This window comes from Aptenodytes forsteri, unplaced genomic scaffold (genome assembly GCF_000699145.1).
Source record: "Aptenodytes forsteri isolate BGI_AS27 unplaced genomic scaffold, ASM69914v1 Scaffold679, whole genome shotgun sequence".
Classification (NCBI taxonomy): Eukaryota; Metazoa; Chordata; class Aves; order Sphenisciformes; family Spheniscidae; genus Aptenodytes; species Aptenodytes forsteri.
The window spans coordinates 591657-615986 of record NW_008795924.1 but is presented as its reverse complement, the minus strand read 5'-3'; the positions used below and the strand labels follow the sequence as shown (position 1 = coordinate 615986).

Here is a 24330-nt window from a genome sequence, read left to right as displayed (position 1 = left end):
TAACAGTTCTACAGGCATTAGAGGATGGACTGAAGAGAGCAGATGCAGATCCTTCAGTGAAAGCTGTTACGATTTGTGGTGAAAATGGGAAATTCAGTGCAGGTAAGACATTTTTCATCAAAGAGCCCAAGAAAAAGAGGAAACACTCCACCCACCATGTCTGAAGATTCTCTGCCTCATAACACTGCTGATAAAAGTCCTGATTTGGCTGAAAATGGCCACAAGAAAATGGGCTTTTTCTATTCTGCTGTGCCACAATTGACATGGGGCACATGACAAGTTGGACTGTCCAGGCCAGAAATAAGTTGGTATGTTCATGCTGAAGTAGGGGATACCTCCTCATCTCCCTGATATGCAAAGCAAGCCACGGAAAGTAAGGAGGCATCAGTATAAAATCTCTGGACCATCAACTGGTCCAGTGTATGGAACATACCTGGGGTTGGGCAGTGGTGAATAACAGATTTTCTCAAGTTGTGGAAACCTGTGAAGCTATGGAATTTCTGTGGAGCTTTACACTGCTTGTTAGTAATAACTTGCACTTAACTATTCCAGACTCAACTTTTTGTTTTTGTTTAACCAAGCATGTCCGCAATTTTCTGTAGTAACTGCATGATTGCTACAGTTATGTATTTTTGTACTGTTTTCTCCTGAGCTCTCTGAATAGCCTCAAGGAGCCAGGGTTTCTTGAAGGCGGTCCCAAAAGGGGACCACTCCTTCTGCCAGCAGCATGCTCTGCAAGGGCTTGATCGTCTGTGAGCAGCTATGTTCAACAGCACAGAAGGAAGGATCATTCCAATCACTGCCTTCCCCACTAATTCCTCATCTCTTTGTGCTAACTCAGGAGCTGACATTCGAGGATTTTCTTCTCCGAAGAGACAGGGTATTGCCTTGGGCCCCATCATTTCTCTCATAGAAAGGAGTGAGAAGCCTGTGGTGGCTGCCATTGAAGGCATTGCCTTGGGAGGAGGCCTGGAGGTGGCACTTGGCTGTCACTATCGGATTGCACATGTGAAGGTAACACATGCTGCAAACTAGAAAGGCTGGCAAAGGCATCAGGAGCCATGTACATATGGCCATGGACAGCATGGGAGGCTGTTCCTGGAGAGCAGTGGGACAGTATGCCTTTCCTGGGATCATCTGCTCAGAGGAGGGGGGCTTTATAGCTACAGGATACAAGTCTGTGTGCTCAGACATTCTTCACCTGCAACACCACCCTTGACATGCTTTCATAAGTCTTATTAAATTACTAATTTCAAGTCATTTCTAAATATAAAATTGATTTGTAACTAGTAGAATAAGGTGGCTGCATAGAAACTTCAGTAACCGAGTGTTAATTTGCCCTAGATCTCAGTAGTCATTATCTATATTCTGATGTAGATGGCTGTATCTTACTGGCTCATGCAGTGTGACTTTCTCTCCCCACCCCACCCCCCCCAGCCCTGTGAATTCTGCATTTCTTTCTGCTAGTGGCCTAGTTTCAATAGGCAGTTGAAACTCAGCTAGCATGGAGCATTTACAGTTTGATTCCCCAGGAGCTCTGGTTCCTCAGGGAGTACTCTGACCAAAAGACAGCTTTAAGAGTCTTTTAAAGAGTGATCTGTTGTTTTTTTTTTTTCTTGAACCCCCTCCTTCAAGATTCAGGAAAGCTGAACTACCTTTTAGCGGTACCTGATCTCCTTATAGAGACTCTTCACTGATAGGGCCATCCCCTCACTTTCGCAGTGTGAATCACTGTTTCTCCATGACAGTGTGGGTTCCTGTAACAGCATAAAGAGATATTCTACATCATCCTATATGCCACCTAAGGTGGGTGGTGGCATACCACCATAATTAGTGGTCTTAAAGTGACTCCAAATCTCTTAAGAGCTCAATGGGAAATGTGTGAACTAATTTTTGTTAGAACGAGGCAACAAAATCTAGATAGATTTTTAAGAGAAGACAAGCCCCCCCTTCCTGCTGCCCCTGGCTTCTCTGCCATAACCCTACTAAATGTCAAGTGCACCAAGAGCCATTTGAAGGAAGATTAGGGAAGAGTTCAGTACCAATTTTCCTTTACTAAACTTCCAAGAATTAGAGTAGGGAGGTAACAGTTAAGTCACAGAGTGCCCTCCAGGATTTGGTAACAAATGCTTGAAAGCATTAGTTTACATATGTGTCAATCTGGGGGATGCTATTGGCCCCACAGCTCTCCTCCAGTGCTGTGCTAGCACACATACATCCACTGAAAGGTGATGTTTTTCCTGTGCATTTGTACACAAGTTCTTGAAATGGTTGAGTGGGCTTTTGTCTTAAATGTCTTATGTGGCATAAAGCAAGGATGAAGTTTCTATGTAGAAGTTTTGAGGCTTCCTAGAAGAGCAATGTGTGAATCAGGTCTGCTCGTCCTTCCTCTGTTCTGCTCAGTTTGTAACTATCACTCCTTCTAATCAGATTTGTTGTTGAATTTGACTTAATTTTAGGCACAGATGGGTTTACCAGAGGTCACCATTGGGTTACTTCCAGGTGCTGAAGGCACTCAGCGACTACCCAGACTGATTGGGGTACCAGCTGCTCTGGATATAATCACTACAGGTAAAGTACCATGCCTTGGCCTTGCTCTGTATATAAGAATATGGCATTGAGTCATACCACCAGCTTGGTCTAAGAAACATTAATTTCTTTTATCTAAGTAGCTGCTGGGGTTGAAATTCAGCTTGCTTCCACTAATGATGAGCTAAGAAAGGGACATACGTGCTTCTGAGGCATGAAGTTAGTAATGCATTTTGTGTACTTGATAATGAGCATGTCTCATATTTGAAGCCAGCTACACACAAGTCATTTGATCAGATGGAAAAGAATGAAATTGCCCATCATGCCCCACTCTAGTCAGCTTATTTCTCTTTTTATCACAGGAAGACACATTCCAGCAACTGAAGCACTGAAGCTGGGCTTGGTTGATGAAGTTGTGGAAGAAAACACAGTTGAGGCAGCAATTCGCTTGGCAAACAAAGTGATTGGTGAGGAAAGAATTGTAGCAATGACAATAAATAATTGGTGATGTTTCAGGGCTGGGGGGAGTCAGAACAAAGCCCACCAGTTTGTTCCAATTTATATGCTCCATTCATTGAGTTTTGGCATCCATATAAGATACAATTGCAAAATTTGTTTTCTGTTGTCTGAAGTGAAAAATTCAGATGCTGGAGAGCTGCAGAAATTCAAGTGAGGATTCAGAGAACAGATGCATATCGAGTCCTCCTGCTTCTTAATTATATATCCAAATTCACATGCTCCTCTGGGCTGCTGCACTCCACTGATTTGGGGGAGTATGTGCTCCTTCCATAGGAGTTTTGGATCATACATAGTTTTGGATCACAGCTGGTATTGCATGTATTCTGGTTGCACCATCAATAATGGCTGATCAAAAATAACTTGCTCCCTCCAGTGGAGGGGCTGGCACATCCTCAGCCCAACTTAATAATCCATGAGTCTGTAAGTGATTCAGCAACTAAAGGATTAGGGACAATATAAGAAAGTGGCCTGTGGAGATAGGAGGGATGTGGAGAGACTTTTTTCCTCCCACCTTAGAAATAACAAAATTAAATTCACTGGAGTTAACACAGGAAGAGGAACATTCCTTGTGCAGCATGAGGAGCATCACCTTGAGAGAAAACAGGATATTTTTCCGTTACTAACCTCCTCATACCTTTGGAAACAGACCATTGACTTCCATCAGGATTTCATCTGGAGCTCTGTCACAATGAGATGCGTGCAAGGAAGCAAAAAAACCTTTCTGCTTTGATCACATGGCCTTTATAAGCAATGCTTTTCCAAGCTGGGATGCTGCCTTTGCTCCTGCAGTTCTCTTCGCTACAAACAAGGCTCTTTCTTCTCTGTAGGAGCACTTCTCCTGTGCTAGAAGTTATAGCAGCCTAAGCTTTGTCCTAGACGGCAGTGCACCATATTTTTAAGATAGTTCAATGAATAGGCTATTCTTAAAGATCGGTGTCTTGTATACTTCTCTACAACTTGAGATTTACCAGATAGCTGCAAAAGGGTATTCTTTGTCTAAGTTTTCTGTAAGAGATGCCCTTCCTTCTCACTGTATTCATCCTACGGTATTTTTGGGCTTCATTTTTAGTGCAGAATTGATGACATAAGCAGTCCTCTCTTCTCTTTCTCTATATGTAATCAGACTATTTAAATATAATTCTTTAGAAAGAGATGGGTGATGTAATTCGCTATTGCTTCTAAGAAAAATGAAGATAATTTCGTTCACTGATTTTTGTCTGTTTTGAATGAGAACTCTGTTTCTCCATCTGTTGGGAGAGCAGTGAAATATTACTACTCTTCTAGGCAAATTAACCCAAACAACAGTGTTCCCTTCGATGTACCCTCTGGGCTTCTGAATGATGCCCTGCATAAGATCTATACCAGTATTGATGGCAGCAGCAGTGTATCACAAAATGAGTAGTAGATACATTGCTAGAACTGACAAACCGGCAAGCATTCTGGATTTCAACAAATGCTATGTGAAATTGGGTGAAATTTAGATACTTGTATGCTTATTTCTTTTGTGACAGACATTGTGCAGTGGTTGACAGTTGTGAAAGTCAGCTTGACCTTAGACCTCAGGAATGAATCATTGAGCACACTACTCCTCAGCGTAACTTGCTTTCTGGAATGTATGTCCACTACTACTATTGGCAAATTCCTCTTCTGTAGCTTCATCTTCATTGGAAATTGTCACTACCAAGAAAAATTTTGAGACTTGTATAAGCATACAAGAATCCTAGCTGGATGTTCAGCACATAACCTGTCCCAGTCTTACTCATTATTAGTGGTAGATTTTCTATCTGTTTATTTCTGGTTTGAGTTACCCCAGTAAAAATGAGTAATGTCATTGAAGGTGTTTCACATCACACTATATACCAACTCCAACAGGACTTTAAAAATGCTTTCAAGACCCTTTCTGACAGCTTTACTGGCATTTACAGTATCTGCTTTAACAGTGAAAATACTGGCAAGTCAGCAATCTTTATTTCTTTCCCGCTTGGAAAATTTCTCATTAGACCTTGCAGAAGACCATGGAAAGTTTTGATGCACCATTTAGCCCCAGGTTACCTGATAATTTGAAAGAATGGTGTACCCAGCATCCGTATGTTCCTTCTGAGTCATCCCTGGCTTTGGCCTTTGCCTAAAGTTAATATAATTCTCCTGCCATACAAAGGCAAACCAGCACTTTTATTTCTCTACATCGAGCACTAACTCAGGGCTGCAAAAGAGATGACAGTCTTGCATAGCTGGTCTGGTTTTTGTTCACATTGAGTTCTGTTTTCAGTGAACATTTTTCAGATAATCTTAAAACAGAGACAGAGCTGCACAAAAAAATGCCATCACAGAACTCCACTGCCTTTGTAAGGCATGCAGCATTTTGTTTCTGATGAGATTTTTTTTTTTTTTAAACATGAGGTTAACAACTGCTGGCTTCTTACAGACTAGTTTGGCTAAATAACTAGTTTTGTCACTGATGGAATTTCTATTCCTGGGAAGGCTGTACTGCAAGATACATCTCAAAGAATCAATTCAGAAGTTATTTTCTTCTAAAGCTTTCTCAGCACTGGAGCTGCAGTATCTCATGGCAAGAGATCAGTCTCAAATGACTGGCCTTACTGAAGCAAGGGTCCTTGATTATTGTTTTGATATGCAGTTGAGAGAGCTACCTTTATGGTAGGTATGTTGGGAAAGCATCTTCATTAGGAATAATCCATAAAAATGTATGGATGAAGAAAACCTTCAAAAGGAGTTTGAAACAGTCCTGAATAAGTGGTTGTAGGAATACACAGAGACAATTATCGATTCTAAGTTAAATTTTTCATTGAAAAGCAGTAATTATATATTGCAGATAGGAAGTGAGCATATGTTCCTGGCCTTCTTCAGGCAAACTGGCCTCTTCAGACAAAAGAAAATATCTTCACTTTTGAAGGCATTTTTTAGAAGGAATAGATAGGAGCTAAATCCTTGGAGACAAGGAAAGTGTTCTTTCATTCAATGTGCTTGATAATCACTGCACTAATTCAAAGCTGCATTATGTAATTTGTCCACCTGATGGCATCACAAAATTGAAAAATTGCTGTAATTGCTTGTGGCAGGCAGTAGCTTGCAGCTTATACTGCCCACCTCTTGCTGGCCTGCTGTAGTCTTCCTCGGCTGGAGGAGAAAATGGCTGCTGATCCTCTGCATAGCAGACTTCTTTGAAGCTCTCCCTTTATATATAATCTTCCCTTGCTTTCTGACCACATCTGCTGATTGACCTTTATCATCTTCTCAGAGCACAAAAGCATCAACGGCTTGCACCAAAGAGCCAGGGAAAATCAGTTCAATTTAGACTAGCTCAGGCCCCACAGGTATTAAACTCTGCATGGAAAGATGATTATGAGTTGCTGACTGTAAGCCACTAGGAGTAACTGTGGAGGAAGCATGTGTTTCTTCTGAGTCTCATAAAACCCAAAGGAGTAACAGATACTGCTGTTAGGTAATTGCAAGCTTTAAATGGTGACTGTTGGAGAAAGGCTTTCAGTTACAGTTGCAAGGGCCTTTAGTGCGTCATCTCTGGGAAGATGTACAATATAAAGACATTTTAACCTCTCTCCAGGGCTCATGATTCTGGCTGCGACCTTCTTTAGGCAGAAGGTCTAGCAAAGTGCCCCTTTGACACAACCAGAGTTTGTGAAAGGTCTGACAAGTTGGACTTGCCTCTGGCAGGCCTGAGACAACTGCAAGCATGAGGAGCAGGGGTCCAGTTTCAGCTTTGTTTCTCAGAAATTCACAAGCAGTTCACTGCACCAGGAAGACTGTTAGGCTAGCCCTGCCTCTTGCATGTGGAATCCTGTAATATCCCAAGGGTTTACAACTGTGGGATGATTTTTTTTTTTCTTTAAATAGCACAATATTTGATACTGCATGCTCACATGTTGCTTTTGCTGATAGAAATTTTATAGACTTGATCTGTCCTTTGTGCTACCTGGACTACAAACCCTAGTAAAACAAAGCAGGTATCTGTACTAGCTCCTGTGAACAGATGATGCTTTTCCCTGTGGCACTGATGCCTGATACTGTTCATCATGTTCCTGCTGCTTTGATTTCAGAAATCAAGCTGCAGGTGTCCCACACTGATCTCTTCTTCCCAGGTTTGGATTCAGATCATTTTTTCCTGTTCATAAATACACCCTTGATTCTTATTAGCATTGCAGAAGCAAAGACACTGCATAGAGATGCTGTAGAAATACTTAGCAAAACGTATTTAGCTTACAGCTAAATGAGAGTTTTATTACAGGACCCTGAGGAGAGTTACTTTTCTTTTTTTACTCTGAGGAACTCTCTCATGTCCCCCATCAGTATTTGTGCTTACAAGTACTATTTGTTATCTAAAGACCAAGCTTAAAGGCTCCCAGTAGTATTCCTTCTTTACCAGTCCTTTCCACATCAGAGATGTCATACGAAGTCCCTTGATCTGCCCAGTCTTAAGTGGCCTTCCAGCCATCAGATCTGCTTTCTGGGACAAACCTGAGGTTTCCTCTTGTGATGAAATGAAACCCACTATTTAAGTTCCTAAATAAGGGACTGTGGATAAAGAGCATTTCTGGGTTAAAAACATACATTTAGGGGAGAAACAAAGGATTCCAAAATAAAGGAACATTATCCTGACTAAATCCTGCAATACTGGCAGATACAAACTATATTCACTGTCAACGTGAAAACATTATTTTTATGAACTCTGATTACAAGGGAAGCTACTTACACAGTGAGTGTTCATCTTTGTGTTCTCCAAAAGGCTTAATTAAAAAGCCTGAGCTCTGAAGACCATTATTTCAGGAAATCAGTATCTTAACTCATCCTGGAAACTCATATTTCTGTTTCTCTTAAACATTGCTTGGTCTTGGAGGAAGAGTTAGAGTCAGGACATGTTCTTTGGGCAACCATGATTGCAGTGCTACCATTATTCCTGCCCTTCAGCATCCTGTGTATGACTTCCTGCTCCTGAGTCTTCTGCTGATGCACTGGCACTTTCCTAACTCAGACAAGAAGAAAAAATGGAGCTGGATGCAATATGCCACCTTTGAAGGAAGTGCGCTCCTGTGGCAGAGCTCATATAAGAAACTAGGGCAGTGAGACTGTATACCAGAGAGCTTCTCACCATAAGTTTCTCCATTAGAGGGAGCCCACCCACCATCCTGCTTTGGTGGCAGTCCTGGGCACTTCTGGGAACAGCACTGCAGCAGTCAGTGCAGTAACATTGCTACACAGTTAACGATCTGGATGTGGCTATGATGACAAAAGGATCTTTGTGAAAATGTTGGAATATTAAGGGGATACATCCCGAATTTCTGATCTTGTTCCTCCACGGTCTTTACTGAGGCAAGCTGCCCTTAAGAGCATAGGAACAGCCTGAGTATGGACAGATCAGAGATCCCTTAGCAGGCACCAAGGTTTGTACTTCTGAAGAGGATGAAGAGGATTTTGGCATCTGAAATGTAACTAACTTCTCTCAATTAAAATCCTTTCTAGGTGTCACCATAGCAACCTCTGTCTGTAATGAGCCTCATGTATTTGTGTGGCTGCTTGATTCACCCCTTGCTGACACAGAAGCATGAACTCTCCCTTATCATTCATTTGCTCCCCAACTCATGCTGCATGAGCTGTCCCCTTGGTTAGTGCCAAAGTGAATAGAGGGACTCCTGCTGCCAGGGAAGAATTGAAGTCAGGGTATATTTCCCAGTCTCTCTTATAAACGCCTGGGTCAGGACCCTGGCTGGAATGCATCTGGCTAGCAAAGTCAATTGGGCACTGAGTACTAAACAATACTGGAGGAAAACTTCAGTACTGAAGCTTATAGAAAGAGCCATATGAATGTGGCAGCTGGGACTGTGGAGTAAGAGAACTGGAGAAGCCAAGGCACTCTGTGTAGCTGAGAAAAGGAAGGAGAGAATTACTTCTTTGAAATTGAAATCTTGCTTTTTTGAAGTCTGAGAAGGGACTTGAAAAATTGTAATTGTCAGAACAAACAGAAAGCTAAAGAGAAATGTCAGACACTTTAGTTCTAGACCTAGATCACTGTGCCATGCAAGCCCTAATGCAGTGAGCTTAGGAGGAAAAGAGGTAGACTGCATTCCCAGTCTATGTAGAAAGGGGTGAAAATCTGTAGTCTTCCAGATGTGGATGCTTTGTTCTGTAACTCCATTCTTCTACCCCCAGGCCAGCCATTGGGACCCCACAGGCTCAGCCTGAAGCCAGTTCCAAAATTGCCCAACATGGAAGCATTTCTCAGTGAGGCTCTTGTGAAGGTGAAGAAACAGGCCCACGGGTGCCTGGCTCCAGAGCTGTGCTTCCAGGCAGTCAAAGCTGCCACAGAGCAGCCCTTTGCAGATGGAGTCCGGAAGGAGCGAGAGCTGTTTAACATCCTGCTGACTTCAGGCCAGGCCCAAGCACTGCAGTACGCTTTCTTCGCGGAGAGAGCAGTGCAGAAGTGGACAACACCCAGTGGAGCTTCATGGAAAAGTGCTTCCCCTCAGCCCATCTGCAAAGCAGCTGTGATAGGTAAGGGAATGAAAAAGCTGTTGTGGTTGCTGACTGCACAGCTAACAGCACAGCTGAAGGGGAGTGGGATGAGTATAACTGGGCTTTACTCAAGACAGAAGGCTGAAGTGGGATTCCCTAGCAGTCACTCACCAAAGACACTGGTACCCATCATAGGCAAAAATACTCCACACCTATAGGTGACATGCAAGGAGGGAAGTTGTCACTACATTGGTAAGCTCAGAAATTCAGATGGCAAGTCACATCCCACTAGATTGTTACCTGATGCCACCTCTTTCTTTGGAAGAATAACTTCTCACTTCAGAGACAGCTTCCACCTGTGGACCATAAGCAGTCTGTTCCCTTTTAAATACTGCTATGTTGAGTCCTGGCTTTGTTCTGTGTTATAAGCACGTTTGCATGAAATTCTCCTCCTCCTGGTCAAGTTCTGTACCGCAAGTGCATGTGCACAGAGTCACTCAGGGATATATTAATACAAAAATGTTTTGACAGCTGTATTTTAAGAAGATTTCATCTCACTGGGATCCGCTCCTGCCATTTTATAGCCCAGCAAGATAATGCCTTCATTAATTTTTTATAAGAGCAATTTAAATAAAACCTTTGATGCACTGCTGAGATTTAAAAAAGTATTTTTCAGCTCTGCCTGTTGATAGTAGCACTCAAAAACTGGTTAGACAAGTAATGGAGCACTTGGAAAACATCCATTCTGTTTCAGAGGAAGCTCACCAGATCAACGCTGCTCTTTCCTGGGTACTTCTCAGGCCTCTTGTGCTCTGCAGTATGAGCTCTCTGAAAGCTCATTTCAGGCCATAGAAACACTTTTTTTTTTTTGGAAGTTGCCTTCTCTTCATTAGCTGCCATGCCATATTTTTAATGAAAATGGTTTTTAAACATTAGTCCACAAACCTTGTGAGGAGGATCCATGGCTGTTATAGCATTCAGGTAAAGAGGCAAGAATTATTGCCAAGTTTATCATGTAACTTGAAGAGCACAGTACTTTGGACACATGCAATCCCAGACAGGTCAGTCCTGCAACATGTGCTTTGGCAGGAGGGGCTTGTGTTGAAGTTTTGTAGAAATGATCAGGTGACTAGAATAGGCATTCTTTGCTACATACTGATAAATCATGCCAGAATAATACATTTGCAAAGTCCCAATCGCAATGACAGTTTAGCCAGAAGGGCTGTTTAGATCTGGTCTGCTTATTTTGGTGCTTTAACTGAGCTAGGGGGAATTCTAAGGACAAATGCAATCTCTATTTGAAAGTTTCTAGTAGAAACATAATCTGTAACTTATTTCCAAACTGAACTGGCTGGGCTACACCTCCTATCCATTGGATTAAGTATTTGCATCTCATCTCCAGACAGGTTTCTGAATTCTGGTCTGAAATTGCCCCAACCTCTACCCCCAAGTTTCAGTGTTTTTGTAGCTGATTACAGACAATGCTCAAGTTAACCCATGCTTTTTGCACAATAATAAGCTAAGTGCTTTGATACTTTTGCTTCAGAGCACAATCTGTCACACTCCAGTCATTTTCATGACTCTGAACTTCCCCTAATTTTTCAAAACTTCATAAAGCATGCATAGCCAGAGTGGGAGCAGTATTCCAGGAGCAGCTATGCTAAGACCAGGTAACAAGATGTTTCTGCCTTGTTCCTACTTAGTACACTCAAGGTAACAGCCAACTTTCACATTAGCCATGTTCAACACATCCTGTTAATTGTCTACTGGCAGGGAGTAGCTGTGCCCCAGGGATGGGGAGCCAATGGCAATAACACCTCCCACAGGGACAGAAGCACCAAATCTTTGAGGCTGGAAGGCACCTCTGAATGTCATCTTGTCCAACCCCCTGCTCAAACAGGGCCACCTAGAGCCAGTTGCCCAGAACCATGTCCAGACAGCTTTTGAATATCTCCAAGGATGAAGACTACAACCTCTGGGCAACCTGTGCCAGTGCTCAGGCACCCCACAGTAAAAAAAAAAAAAAGTGTTTTCTTATGTTCAGATGGAACCTCCCACATTTCAGTTTGTGCCCATAGCCTCTGGTCCTGTCACTGAGGGCCGCTGAAAAAAGTCTGGCTCATCTTCTTTACACCCGCCCCTCAGGTATTTATATACATTCATGAGATCCCCCTGAGCCTTCTCTAGGCTGGAGTCACAGCTCTCTCAACCTTTTCTCATGAGACACGTTCCAGTCCCTTAATCATCTTAGTGGCCCCTCACTGAACACACGCCAATAGCTCCATATCACTCTTGTACTGGGGAGCCCAGAACTGGACACAATACTCCAGATATGGTCTCACCAGTGCTAAGTAGAGGGGAAGGATCACCTCCCTCAACCTGCCGGTGAGACTCCTAATGCAGCCCAGTATACCATTAGCCTTCTTTGCCACAATGTCATATTGCTGCTCATAGCCAACTTGGTGTCCACCAGGACCCCCGGATCCTTTTCTGCAGAGCTGCTTTCCAGCCAGTCAGCCCCCAGCATATACTGATGCATAGGACTATTCCTCCCCAGATGCAGGACTTTGCACTTCCCCTTGCTGAACTTCATGAAGTTCCTATCAACCCATTTCTCCCTCTGGATGACAGCACAACCCACTGCTGTATCAATTATTTACAGTACCTGAGCAAGGCAAGCAGGGCAGACCCAAAGATCATGGCCAGGATCTACTACAAGTACAGATGATCAAGCAAAGTTCACATGATGATGCAGGTCCAAGGTAAAGTTGGGAAGCCAGTCTGCAGGCTAAGGTCTGGATCAACAGTGTCCATAGCCCAGCACAGCCACAGTGAGACACCAGAACTCCTCCAACATAGCTTAAGAAGGGACTGAAGGCCCAGGTCTGAGCTTAAATGGGGCTCTGAGGCCCATGGGAAGTGCGTGGGGGTGGAGGCTCCAGGTGTAGCTGGTCAGAGTCATTAAAGCTTATCAGTGTCCTCAAGGCCTTGACACTTACCAAGATTCCTAATGCCTTTTCTGAATCACTGCTTCTATCAATACAGCCCCCATAGCCCACAATTATAGCTTGCTTTGTTTATGCTAGTTGTTCATGTTAGACTTCATTTGATTAGTGACATCTTCTATTTTGGAGGTTATTGATCACCTCCTTTTAACTCTGAATCCCACACCATATTAAGTGTCACTGCTTTCCACCACTTCTTTCTGCCACGCCATTGGGCTTTTTCTCCTTCCTCTGGAAGGTTTTCCTCCTATTTTGCCTTTTGACATCAGTGAAATTGCAAGTCCGTTACAGACAGGCATAGCACATGCCAACACAATTGTATTTTTTCTTTCAGGCTGCTGTAACAAAAAGTCATTCTCCAGCCAGTACCATGCTGTACAGTATCTCATAATTTCACATTCTTGATCTTAAGTACATTCTTGCAGCACCAGAAATCAAAATCTTAGGGATTATTTTTGAGGGACTGACACCTTTTAAAATAGTGCTGCTCATCCATTTAAGTATTGAGTCTACCTAGGTGATCCAGGGTCTCTCTGTTTTCACTGCAGAGAGGAGGGCAGTCAGAGCAAGATGTTGCATGCATTTTGGATGGTCAGAAATCATGCAGACCCCATTTTCCAATAGACAGTGCTGTGCTGTTTCACACACTAAAACCATGTCACATTATGCTGCTACTTCTGGCTTTTATTGCTGCACCATGGGAAGCAACTGAGAAGATCACATTGACTTCCCCCTCCTTCAGTACCTTTTCTGTAGGCACAGAGGACCTTTAGGTTATGGAAACAGTGCCATGAATGCTAGGGGAGCCTTGCTTTGTGACTCCCCTGTCTGTCCAGTATTAGCAAGAACTTGTTGGAGGGAGCTGGCACATCGCTTGCTGACGATGTCTTAACGTAGATTCAACATCAAGGATGATCTATCATTTTTGTGGGCATGCTTGATAGATAGCATTGCTGATGAACGGGCAACTGTTCCTGTGCAATGCTGGCTTCCCATCAGCTGCCTTTGCAGTTTGCTTGCGGAAAGACTGATAAGTGGGTAACACCAACTATGTGGAATCCCTCCTGCTCTTGGCCTAGCTGTCCTTGACTGTCTTCAGCCACATGCAATGTCACCTATTTCGTTTGCTTCTGCTTGTTCTGAACTCTTGGCTCCATCTCTTTCCACGTTCTCTGGTTCCTCATCACCCAGAAAAAGAGTTCTTCTTCTCTGTCCCTTCTGCAGTCTTCCCATAGCTCCCTGCTTGCCTTGAGTATCACATTATTTCTGCTTGAAATTAATGCCCTGAAACAGAGAAAGAAGCAGCTCCAGTCTGAGCAGTCCGCCACCGCCAATTGCTCATTGTTGTTTTTAACAGGAAAACTGGAACAGTCGTTGCATACTTTTACCAATCTATAAAGTATTATTTCCATTGCCCAGCATTTTAAAGTCCAAAAATTCATTATAGTTCAGAATATTTTCCACTGATCTGTATTTCTCGTGTGTGTGTGACTGTACATGAGTTGCTTTGTACATATTTCGAGTTAATTTGTTTTGAAATTTGTTTTTAAAGTCCTTCAATTAATTTTGCATGATTTTTCATATTCTAAGTACCTCATGTGACAGATCAATAATTAACAGTCATTAGTCACTCAGCTTGCCCAGCAAATGGCTTTGTCATATCCATATTTGGCCTGAAATTACATGGGCTCAAGTGTAGTTTTTTTATACGTCAAAGCTACATTTCACAACAAAAGACCAGAAGCAAGATGGCTAGACGCTGTTCTTTTTCCTGAAGCAGATTTCAGTCTTCTTTTGAAAGATGTGCCTTAGGCATGAAAGATGGTAACACAGCTCTGAAAACTGTCCCCTGTGTGGAAGATAAGAATATAGGATTTTTTCATGGTTTGGGGGAAGTGAGAGCACTATTGAGGAAGAAAATGGAACATACAGTAGAAATTCTGGAGTAGTTCCTCACCGTGTTTTGGTCTGTGTGATCTGAGCTGAGCATGCAACATTTCCCTTTCTCTTTCTTCTACAGCCTTCTACACATGTAAGGCCCAATGATTCCCTACCATTTTTTTCTGCTGTAATATATTCTTCCCCAGTATCACTCAGCTTTATAAAATTGAAAAGGGGAGTCCTCAAAAATGCTTCTTTCCCTGCTAGCTAGCCAAATCCCTCCTTAGTTTTATAGCCCAATTTTAGAAAATATTTCCAGGGGAGTCATGCTGTGCAAGCTCTAATGTAACAAAACCCTTGGGGCTTTCATTACTCTCTCTGCCAGCTTCATTAAACATCATTTCATACAGGCCACTGAAGAGTTATGATGTAGTAAGTTGAGAGACAGCTTTTCTAGGTCAGAAACAAGCTTGGCAAGCTCATATCTTATCTATAAGGCTATTCCCGTGGTCTAGAAAGTGAGGTACTACAAGCATGTATGCCTGTCTATCATGGGATGGCTAAAACCTAGATGGAAGTACTCATACTACATGTGGACGAAAGCAAACAGGGGAATCAGCTAACACCACTGCAGAACTTCCCTTGAAAAGAAGGCTGCAGAACCTCTGCTCATGGAAGAGGTTTTGATTTAGGGAGAAGCAGCGTGTTCATGTTGCAAGAGGACTGCTAAGATTTCAGTCATGAGACTGAAGCTGAGAGGAACAGAAGTTAATAAGGCCCAGGATGTGTGTGTTATTTCTTTAGTAGAGCTTGGAAATTCTAGGGAGAAATCCCAGGTCTCCACCCTGGAAAGGAGGAAAAGACTTCAAGAGGGAGCCATGAAGAACCCAGATATGGAACTGCAAACCCTTAATGTCTAAAGAGAGCCTTAAAGATGGGGCCGGGTTTGGTGGGTATGCAGGAGGTGGTGAGTTACCCTCCCGCACTGTTAGAGAAGAAAGCAGTCTGTGTAGCTCACCAAAGACAGGGAAAAAACTGTCTCTGCCTGTCCCTGCTGCCACATCCAAGCCCCTGAGTATTGAGTACAGTGGCAGGAGCTACTTGTGTTCGGGGGTTTTTCAGTCAGCAAACCATGGACACTGAAATACTAAGAACTGATTCATGTTATTCTAGTTTTATTTTCAAATTAGTTTTTAGTAGTACTTGATTATGAAGTAGCAAATCTAATTTCCTAGAAAAGAACTTTAGCATTTGCTTGGGAGTGTAATGGTTTATAAGCAGGCTGCCAGATAGCGATGTCTGTAAAAACTATCTTCTTGTGGCTAAGCAGGGAATGTTTTAAATGTCTTGTGTGTACACAAGCTGAGGGTGGACAGAACTAAACCATGGGTGTGTAGCTTGCGGGAAAAACATACTACCTTGTTTGACCTTGATTGTTGGAACTTGTTTAACTGGTGACATAATTTCAGCTCTTCTTTACAAAGCTGCTTTAGACAAATTTTTTAATCCCTTTGTTTCTGTTTATTTGTTTAGCTGACTTTCATTTGTAAACCTGGGATTAAAAAAATCATTTTTACAGAATTATAACAGACCTGTACTTTGTCTGGTTGTTGCTTTATTTAGGATATTAATAATCCTCCCATTCAGATGCTTCGCACTTTTAAAGCTGGTAAAATTGTGCTGGCCTTCTCTTACTAGTTTGTATTAACTTAGTCTGAAAAGCCTCCATCATGGGAGAGCAGGATAAATAGTGTGGGTTGTGTATCACAGGAAAGTGTAAGCGTGCAGCTTCATTTAATGTAATAGAGGGCAGAGCTGGTGGAAGGGCTCAGAAGGAGGGAAGGGATCAAGCTGGTAATCTCTACACTGGTATTCCTGGGGCTATGAGCTGGTAGTAGCGCATTTATGGATCTTGGAGAAAAAAACAGCTTGAATGGATGCTCAGTTACAGGAATTCTGGGCAAGCACTTTAACTGCGTGGTTGGACAAGGAAGACTGTGTCTTTGAGAATCTTCAGAAGTTAGGAATGGCCTGTGTTGGAGGACTTGGAGAGTTCCCAGTGGGCAGAGATGCCTGATATAAAGTGCGAACAGCAAGCAAAAGGCTACTGATGTTCCAGAGTGATTAAAAAGGAGATAGAAGATGTTGCAATCTGGATTAAGAACACTATGTTAGTTCCATCCTGTTTGAACTGGTGACAAGAGACATACAAGACATTAGAGACAAAGTTTAGAGAAGATCAGTGTCCAAGATCAGCTGAATTTTGTTTGCTTCAAAGATTACGCAGTGAAATGCAGAGGGAGAAGAGGAAGGGGACAAAGAGGAAGCTTGGAAGGAGGGAGAAACCAATTGTCTGAGCTTTGCTGGTGTTAAAATCTCTGGGTGTGGTGTGTTTGCTTACACTAATATTCTTCTATGAGTGCCCATAAAGGACCATCTCACAGGCACAGAGAGGCATTGATACCCTCAGGGTGAAGCTTGCTTATGAAACTGCCTGCTAGAAGTTGTTAACAGAGTTGAAGCTGAAACTCAGATCTCCTGCCTTTGATCCCCAGGTTCTAACTCTTCAGTGATGCTGGTTTCCATAGGTATAAAACTTTGCAGGGAGAAGACATGAATCACATGGTCTGCACACACTAGCATGAATCCCACTGATATTTTGTAAGCTTGAGAGGACATTAACTTGCCGTTACGCTACTGCTTTTCAAACATTTAGGCTCACTGAAAGGGAGAATTCACCTTCCTTTTTCCCAGTCTTCAATTCTTTTTTTCTATCTGTGCACCACTCATTTTGCATAGGCTTCCACATTTTATCCTGGAGATACAAAGGAAGTGCTACTGTCAAGTGATTAATTGTAACATTTTCTATCCATTGTCTCTGATTCTGTCTCACTTTTATCCCTAGGGCTAGGAACAATGGGCCGAGGCATTGTGACTTCTCTGGTTAAGGCCAACATACCTGTGGTAGCCCTCGAGCAGAATCTGGAGTCTCTGAACACAGGAAGAAAAGCTGTGATGCTCCTTTTGGAACATGAGGCTATGAAAATGGAGCAGGGTGCCCAAACCCTGGATTTCCATAACCCTGCACGTCTCCAGTTCACTGTGGACTTCGATGTGTTGCGGGATGTAGATCTAGTTATTGAGGCTGTGTTTGAGAACATGGCACTAAAGAAGGAAATATTCCATAAGCTATCAAGAATCTGCAAGCCAGGGGCCTTTCTGTGTACAAACACATCAGCCCTGAACATCGATGAAATAGCTTCTGCCACGAGCCGCCCACAGCAGGTCATTGGCACGCACTTCTTCTCCCCTGCTCATGTGATGAGGCTATTAGAAATAATCTATGGCTATCACACATCCCCCACCGCCATTGCCACTGCCATGCAGCTAGCCAAAGCACTGAAAAAAGTTGGAGTGGTGGTACGGAATTGTTTTGGGTTTGTTGGGAACCGAATGATGTTTCCATACGTTCAACAGGCAGTTTTTCTTTTAGAGGAAGGAAGCAGACCAGAAGCCGTAGATCAGGTTCTTGAAGATTTTGGGTTTAAGATAGGACCTTTCCGAATGTCTGACCTTGCTGGGCTGGATGTGGGCTGGAGGTCTCGAAAGGACCAGGGCCTCACTGGTGCCTTAATACCTCCAGAAACACCTGCCCGCCAGCGGCATGGCCATCGCTACAGCCCACTGCCAGATCTTTTGTGTGAGAATGGCAGGTTCGGCCAGAAAACTGGAAAAGGCTGGTATCAGTATGAGAAGGCTGGGGGCAGGACAGCCAAGCCAGATCCATGGCTTCACAACTTCCTGGCCCAGTACAGAGACACCCATCACATCAAGACCCGCTTTATAGATCAGGAGGAAATCCTGGAGCGGTGTTTGTTTTCCCTCATCAATGAAGGGTTTGACATCCTGGCTGAGGGAATAGCATCTGGCCCAGAACACCTGGATGTAATTTATATCAATGGCTATGGGTGGCCAAAGCATAGGGGTGGCCCCATGTTCTATGCTTCCACTGTCGGGCTCCCTTGCTTTCTGTCTAAACTGCAGAAATACTCCGAGGTCCACCCTGATGTTCCTGGGCTACGGCCCAGTGCCTTTCTGAAAAAGCTGGTAGCTATGGGGAACCCTCCCCTCAAAGAGTGGATGTCCTACCTAAGCCGGCAGAGCAACAAGCTGTGATTTCGTTGATGCCTGCTGTATAAATTCAGAAGCTGATCTCATGAAATAGGTGCTGTAATTGCACTGTCTTTTCCAATCAAAACCAAAGTGCTACAGGCTCATAAACAATGTCACTGACCTTCCTGGGCCTTTGCAAAGAATAACTTTGGCCGATGATTGATCTCAATCTCCCTCTTGCTGCAGGTAACCACTGCCATCACCCACCCTTCCCACCACCAGCCTTACCCACCTGCTTTGCACATTGCTGTGTAAAGGCCCATCTCATTTTGCTCTGCCTTCAGGTCTTCACAGCTGTACACCTCTTCCAGTCTGTCTTTGTGGAAGGGAGGGAGCAGCATCTACAGCCCACAAAGCAAATCGGGGTAGGAGGCAAGAGAAAGATGGTCACAATTCACCTGAGAGTGACTGGATCTGCCAGATCCTGCCCTAAGTCTGTTTCCCAGTTTGTTCAAGTCTTTCCTGTACAGCCCACCTCTACTGGATTCCCTGGCTCTCCCAAAGACAGCCAGCTGGAGCCTGCTGCCTTCCCGCTGCTGCAGGAGAGACCGCACAGGGCGCAACACCTTTCAGAGGTAAAATCAAATGAATTGGAGAGAGCAGGTTTGGGCAGAGAGCAAGGGGCAGGGCTGGTACCGTCCCTCCTCCCTGCTGCAGAGGAAATTTTAATAAATGACAGAAAAGCCACAAACGCATTGACCTGACTAACCTGCCCTGTGGTGTTGGCTTACGACTGGCCTTCTGCATCCAGACTCCGTCCTCCATTATCGTTATCCCCACACGGCTTTGTCCAAGCAGAAATATCTTCTGGCATCTCTTAAGTGTGGATATGTGTTGCCATCACTCCCCCTATCTTGCCTGCCTACAGCTACCAGGTCTTGGAACTCAGCATGCCCTAATTGACCAGATTGAAGCCTGGCCTGGCACTTACCGGGTTTTCACATGGGCAGAGGACACACTGAAAAGTACACGGCTCAAGAGTAGGCAGGAACGTTGCTGCAGGCACGCAGGCAGGCGGCAGATCTCTAGCAGAGAGCAGAGAGAGAGTGAGCCGAACTTGCTCCAGGCTTGATGCTTTGGGACAAAGTCTCCCATTTCTCGTGTCTAATGAATGTATCTTCTAGTCCAGTGTGGGGAATAGGTTGGTCTGGGTTCCCTTCTCAGGGAGATTATCATTGGATGTCTAACTTTTGCTTTTTATTTTAACAAAAGTGCTTGGATTATCTCATGACAGATTATATGATACATAAAAGTAGAAAAGTAGAAAAAGGAAAATGTGCTTGTTCTTTCTTTATACATACCTCCATCGCTTCTCTACACGGTAGAATTAGATCATTTTCCTGTTTGTGAAGGGGTTTGTGTTTGAAAAGGCTGCATGCTCCTTTTTTCTAAATATATCATATTTTGCCCTTTATCTACCCCTGTCCTTCAGTGGGTGAGGGTGCAAAACTAAGGGCAGGAAACCCTTCAGAAGTCACAAGCCAACCCAAGTGCCTGGTTCCAGGGAGGATTTTTCTCCAGGACCAGAGAAAGAGCTAACTCCAGGCCCAGCAAACTGCTGCAGTTTCCTCCAAATCACTTATGTGCCACAGCTGAGAGCAATCCAGCATTTGCTCAGAGGTGAAGCACTGCTTCCATGTGAGCAGACTCCATGTGGCATGTTACATGACAGCACTGGCTGGTGCTGGGGGCTGTCATGTCATCCGCAGGACAGCTCTGGACATGATGCACTGCCTGGGCTAACATCCCCTCTCTTGTGCCTCATGCCGTGGTGTTCACCTGTACTGGAGATGAGTTGGGAAAGGGCAATTCCCCTTGCAGTAGGAGCTGGCTGCAGAGGAGAGGGCATGCCCTTCCTCTGTAGGAGAGATGCTGGTCTCAGGATATCGAGACCCACCAGCTTCTACCGTGCGGCCAAAATGCCTCTCCTCACCTGCAGCACTTTTGTGCTGGTGCATTTGATGTGCCCATTCCAACAGAGGCTGTTCACACTAGTTGTGTCTCTCCTGACAGAATTTCATTTTTAAATTTGTATCGACCAAAGCAGCACAGCATTGATCTGTCTGCTTTACATCCCAGCCAGCCATCAGTGACATTGCTGGCACTGAGAGGTTGCATTTGCAGATCCGAGAGGGCAGGCGCGAGGCTTCCCACAGCTGGCAGGAGTGTGTGGGAGTCCCTGCCTCTTGACTGCTCTGCTCCTGGGAGGGCGAGAGCACACTGAAGGGCAACCACAGCTCCCCAGCCCCGCAGGGCAGCAGCCCGTGCTCGGCAGCCTGATTCAAAGCCCTTGGTGTCTGCTGACATGCAATCTAATTAGAAAGCACCAGCCTGTTCTGTGAGCTTCTTTGGTAAATTGTTAAAATAACAGCCTTGCAAAGTCCCTTATCAGCTCAAATATGCAATGATACCAGAAATATGCCCGTGAGTGAAATGTTTCTTCATTTAACAGGGAGAGAACACGGCCCCACGCAGAGGAGAACTTGATAACCACTTGGTACAGGATTAGTTTTCCCACCTGTCTTTTTAAACCAGCTATTTTCACTCAGTGAGAAAATATGTTAAAAATGTTTTCCAGGTAAAACCATCCCTACTGGTGAGGAATGTCCCCGGCTCTGCTCACTTGTTACAAATCTGACCATTCTAAGCTATCTGAGTGTGAGCTGAGGTTGTACAGTTCTCCAGCATGTTGAGGCCTTGTCGACACACATTGCAAGCTCTAGTCCATGCTTAATCTTTGGGCCCTGCTTCTACTTTCATGTGAGTGTCTGGCTGCAGATCTATGCTTTCTGCACAGCAGGGAAACTTGCTTTCAGTGCTGAGGGTATTCAGTTTCAGCCTTGCGAGTACCCATGGTCTCTTGCATACAGCTGCAGAACTGTTAGATGTCTTTAATTAAGTCGGTGAACATTGCCAGTGCAGCAGATGCCTCCATTAACTGCTCAGCCACAGGCATTTTGCAAAACAGTAAAGAACGGGAGTGCACCAAAGGAGAGAATTGCTTTAGCTTTGATCAGCGTTCCCTGCAGCACTGAGCCTTCAAAGGAGGCAAAAAGCTCCGTCTTATGGCATGCTAAGAAGCGCTGTCCTGCAGCGCATGTCCGAATTGGGCGGGGTGCTTGAGTCTTGTCAGAAGCACCTACATCCGTTTCTGTAACCCATAGTTCACCTTCCTTCACTTTATTTCTTTTTAACAGAAAGTGATCATATAGCCCAGGCTGGGTCTGAGAGCAGCTCTGGAGGTGAAACAGCGGTGGAGAGGGAGGGCTTCATGCCAGCAGGTCGAAGAAGCAGTTCTCCTTGGGCCGGGGGTCTCATGGGAGCTGAGCTGCATCCCCTGTTTGCCGCTGGTGGGCTCCAGGGAACTGGAGGACAACAGGACAGTGTCAAAGAAACACCTGATTTTGCAGTCAGTTTCTCCTCTGCTTGCAAACAGCTGAGCAAGGTCCTGAATGTTTGCAGATTTCAGTGGGATTTCTGCAAAACGAAGACAGGTAAGCCTTGAGGAGTGATTGAGAAAACTCACTTTCCAGTGCAGTTAACCCTGGAGGCATTTAAAATCTATAGGCCTGTGAAGCTCCCTCAGTCCTGATGACCAGTGCCGAGGAAGGCTCAAAGCCCTCTGCTCAGTGCAGCTGGGCACCCATCTCCTGCCCAGTTAGGCTGAGTTTAACGGGTCCCGTCCCTGAGGCACGGTGTAAACCTCCCTGCCACCCTCAGTCAGCTCTGATTGCTTTTGTCTCAGCAATCAAAACCAGCCCCAGAAACGTCCCTTCAGCCTGGTGAAAAGCTCTCCCTCGAGCCGTGGGCGACCAGTCTGCTGAGAGGGAGAGGCTGTAGCCCCCACTTGCACATCCCAGGAGGCGAGGGCATAAGCTGGGACGCAGTCATGTGTGCCCAGGGCTCACCTGGCACTGAGATGCTGCAGGAGGGAGTGAAAGACTCCCTGGGACCATGTAAGGGCAGGAAGGGCAGCAGCAGACCAGGTATGTGCTGACTGCCCATGTGTGTTGCATTGAAAGGAGCCAGGTGTACCGTGGGTGAGCGTTCCAGCCCTCCCACTCTGGCATCTGGCCCATCTGCCGAGGCAAAGCGCTTGTCCCCACTCCTAGCAACGAGGGAGGGTTCAGTTCAGAAGGGACCAGCAGGACCATTTTGTGCAGCCTCCATCGTAACACAGGCCAGAAGCTTTGCCCAACGAGCCCCGCACCAGCCAGCCAGTTTAAACTCCATTCTCCAGTGCCTTTGCTTTGGGGGGAAGGGTGCTGTGGGTGTGCAGGTGGAGAATATTGTGCAAATGCATATGGCAAACAGGTTTGGCAACCTGACTGGGGGACAGGGCAGTGCACGGGGTAGGAGCTGCTCACCTGTACGTGCTGTTTTGGTGGGTCTCAGCCTTGTGCCTGGCTCAGCACCGATGCGAGCGGTGAAACGTCACAGGGCCAGCAGCGCTGCAGGGAGCTGGTCTGTGCTGAAGTCAGGAATGACAGTCAGAGGTTGTTGAAAGTCTCAGTCCAACTCTCTGCTCTGCAGTTATGACCCATATACCTTGTTTTTATCCATAAAGTGCATAGCTGATCACAGCGATACACCTGCAGCTTGGTTGTTCTTAAGCTCTTTTTGTTGGCAAGGAGCAAATTATCCTCTCAGCGCATCTTCAGCAGGGTGTACAGCATAGGGACACCTCTGGGATCTATCCCAAGGACAGACCCCAAAGGAACTGTCTGGGAATATTCTGGAGAACCCAGAAAAATAAGTATTTTTTGACTACTTCTGACAAAGAGCTATTGGGTATTATACAAAGATAAGCGACTACGAAAATGACCGGTTTGATTTCTGTTTTAACAGAAAGTTGACTTCAACTCTTCTAGTACTGAGCAGAGGGACAATAAAAACACCATTTACTTTCAAACATGACAGGGAAACAAGCCTACCACTACACTTAGGAAACCAAATAATGTAGCCACTGCTCAAGATAAATCCAAACTTTAATTTTGGCCTAAAGATGCTATAGTTGGAAAATAACAATACACTTTCATATCATTATTAATCAAAATTATATCTACTATTTTACAAAATGGAAGACAAAGTTTATCAGTGTTTTTAAAATCACTGCATGCTTAGAAAGAAATGGTTTTCCTGATTAGATGGCCTGAGAATAAGTAGCATGAAGAATAAAACACAAAACAAGAACTACCTGTGCCACGGGCCACGTGTGCAAGCAGCTCAGTCTCCTGCTCCATTGACTCTAGCACTGCAGGGACAATCTGCGTCCACCTGTCTCATAAAATAGCCAAGAGCCACACACATGGAGCACCCCATATCGCTTGTACCCGATCATGTAGTTGAGCCTGCTTGCCTCTTTCTCACACTCCTTGGAGGCTGCCATCTGGATGCAAGGGTGCCTGGATCCCATTTAACAAGCCCGGCGGGGTCCAGAGAGGAGCTCCACACGCCCTGTCATGGCAGGGGTGAGAGGGGGATGCTCCAGGGAGCTGGCTGGCCCAGGAGTGCCTGGCACCGTGGCCCACTGGCATTGCTTATCTCTGCTGGGAGCCAGGCTGGCTTAGCCAGGACTGGTCGCTGCTCATGCACACGTGCTCCTGCCGCTACAAGATGCCTTTGAAAATCAGTTAAATCTCATAATGGGTCAAAATTTATGGCAGGTGCCCTTGCGCACACACCTTGGCGTGGCAGAGCTGGTGTTCCCAGTGTAACACAGCCGGCAGCCCGAGGG

General features: G+C 44.8%; 1 protein-coding gene across 3 annotated transcripts; it reads left to right on the top strand.

The window, feature by feature from the left end:
* EHHADH (enoyl-CoA hydratase and 3-hydroxyacyl CoA dehydrogenase) lies at positions 1–19859 on the top strand. Of its 3 annotated transcripts, XM_019473586.1 has the most exons (6): positions 1–102; positions 842–1014; positions 2460–2571; positions 2892–2996; positions 9232–9573; positions 17326–19859. In XM_019473586.1, the coding sequence occupies exons 3-6, from the start codon at positions 2466–2468 to the stop codon at positions 18594–18596; spliced, it is 1824 nt and encodes a 607-aa protein (XP_019329131.1). In that variant the 5' UTR covers positions 1–102; positions 842–1014; positions 2460–2465; the 3' UTR covers positions 18597–19859. The 3 variants fall into 3 exon arrangements, with proteins under 3 accessions (XP_019329131.1, XP_019329130.1, XP_019329132.1); XM_019473585.1 differs by lacking the exon at positions 842–1014 and having other exon boundaries at positions 3–102; XM_019473587.1 differs by lacking the exons at positions 842–1014; positions 9232–9573 and having other exon boundaries at positions 3–102.
* The last annotated feature ends 4471 nt before the right edge of the window (positions 19860–24330 follow it).

Coding starts and splice junctions, on each gene's coding strand:
- EHHADH (XM_019473585.1), top strand. Junction 2,572..2,891: donor TCTGGATATAATCACTACAG/GTAAAGTACCAT, acceptor TTTTTATCACAG/GAAGACACATTCCAGCAACT. Junction 2,997..9,231: donor CTTGGCAAACAAAGTGATTG/GTGAGGAAAGAA, acceptor TTCTACCCCCAG/GCCAGCCATTGGGACCCCAC.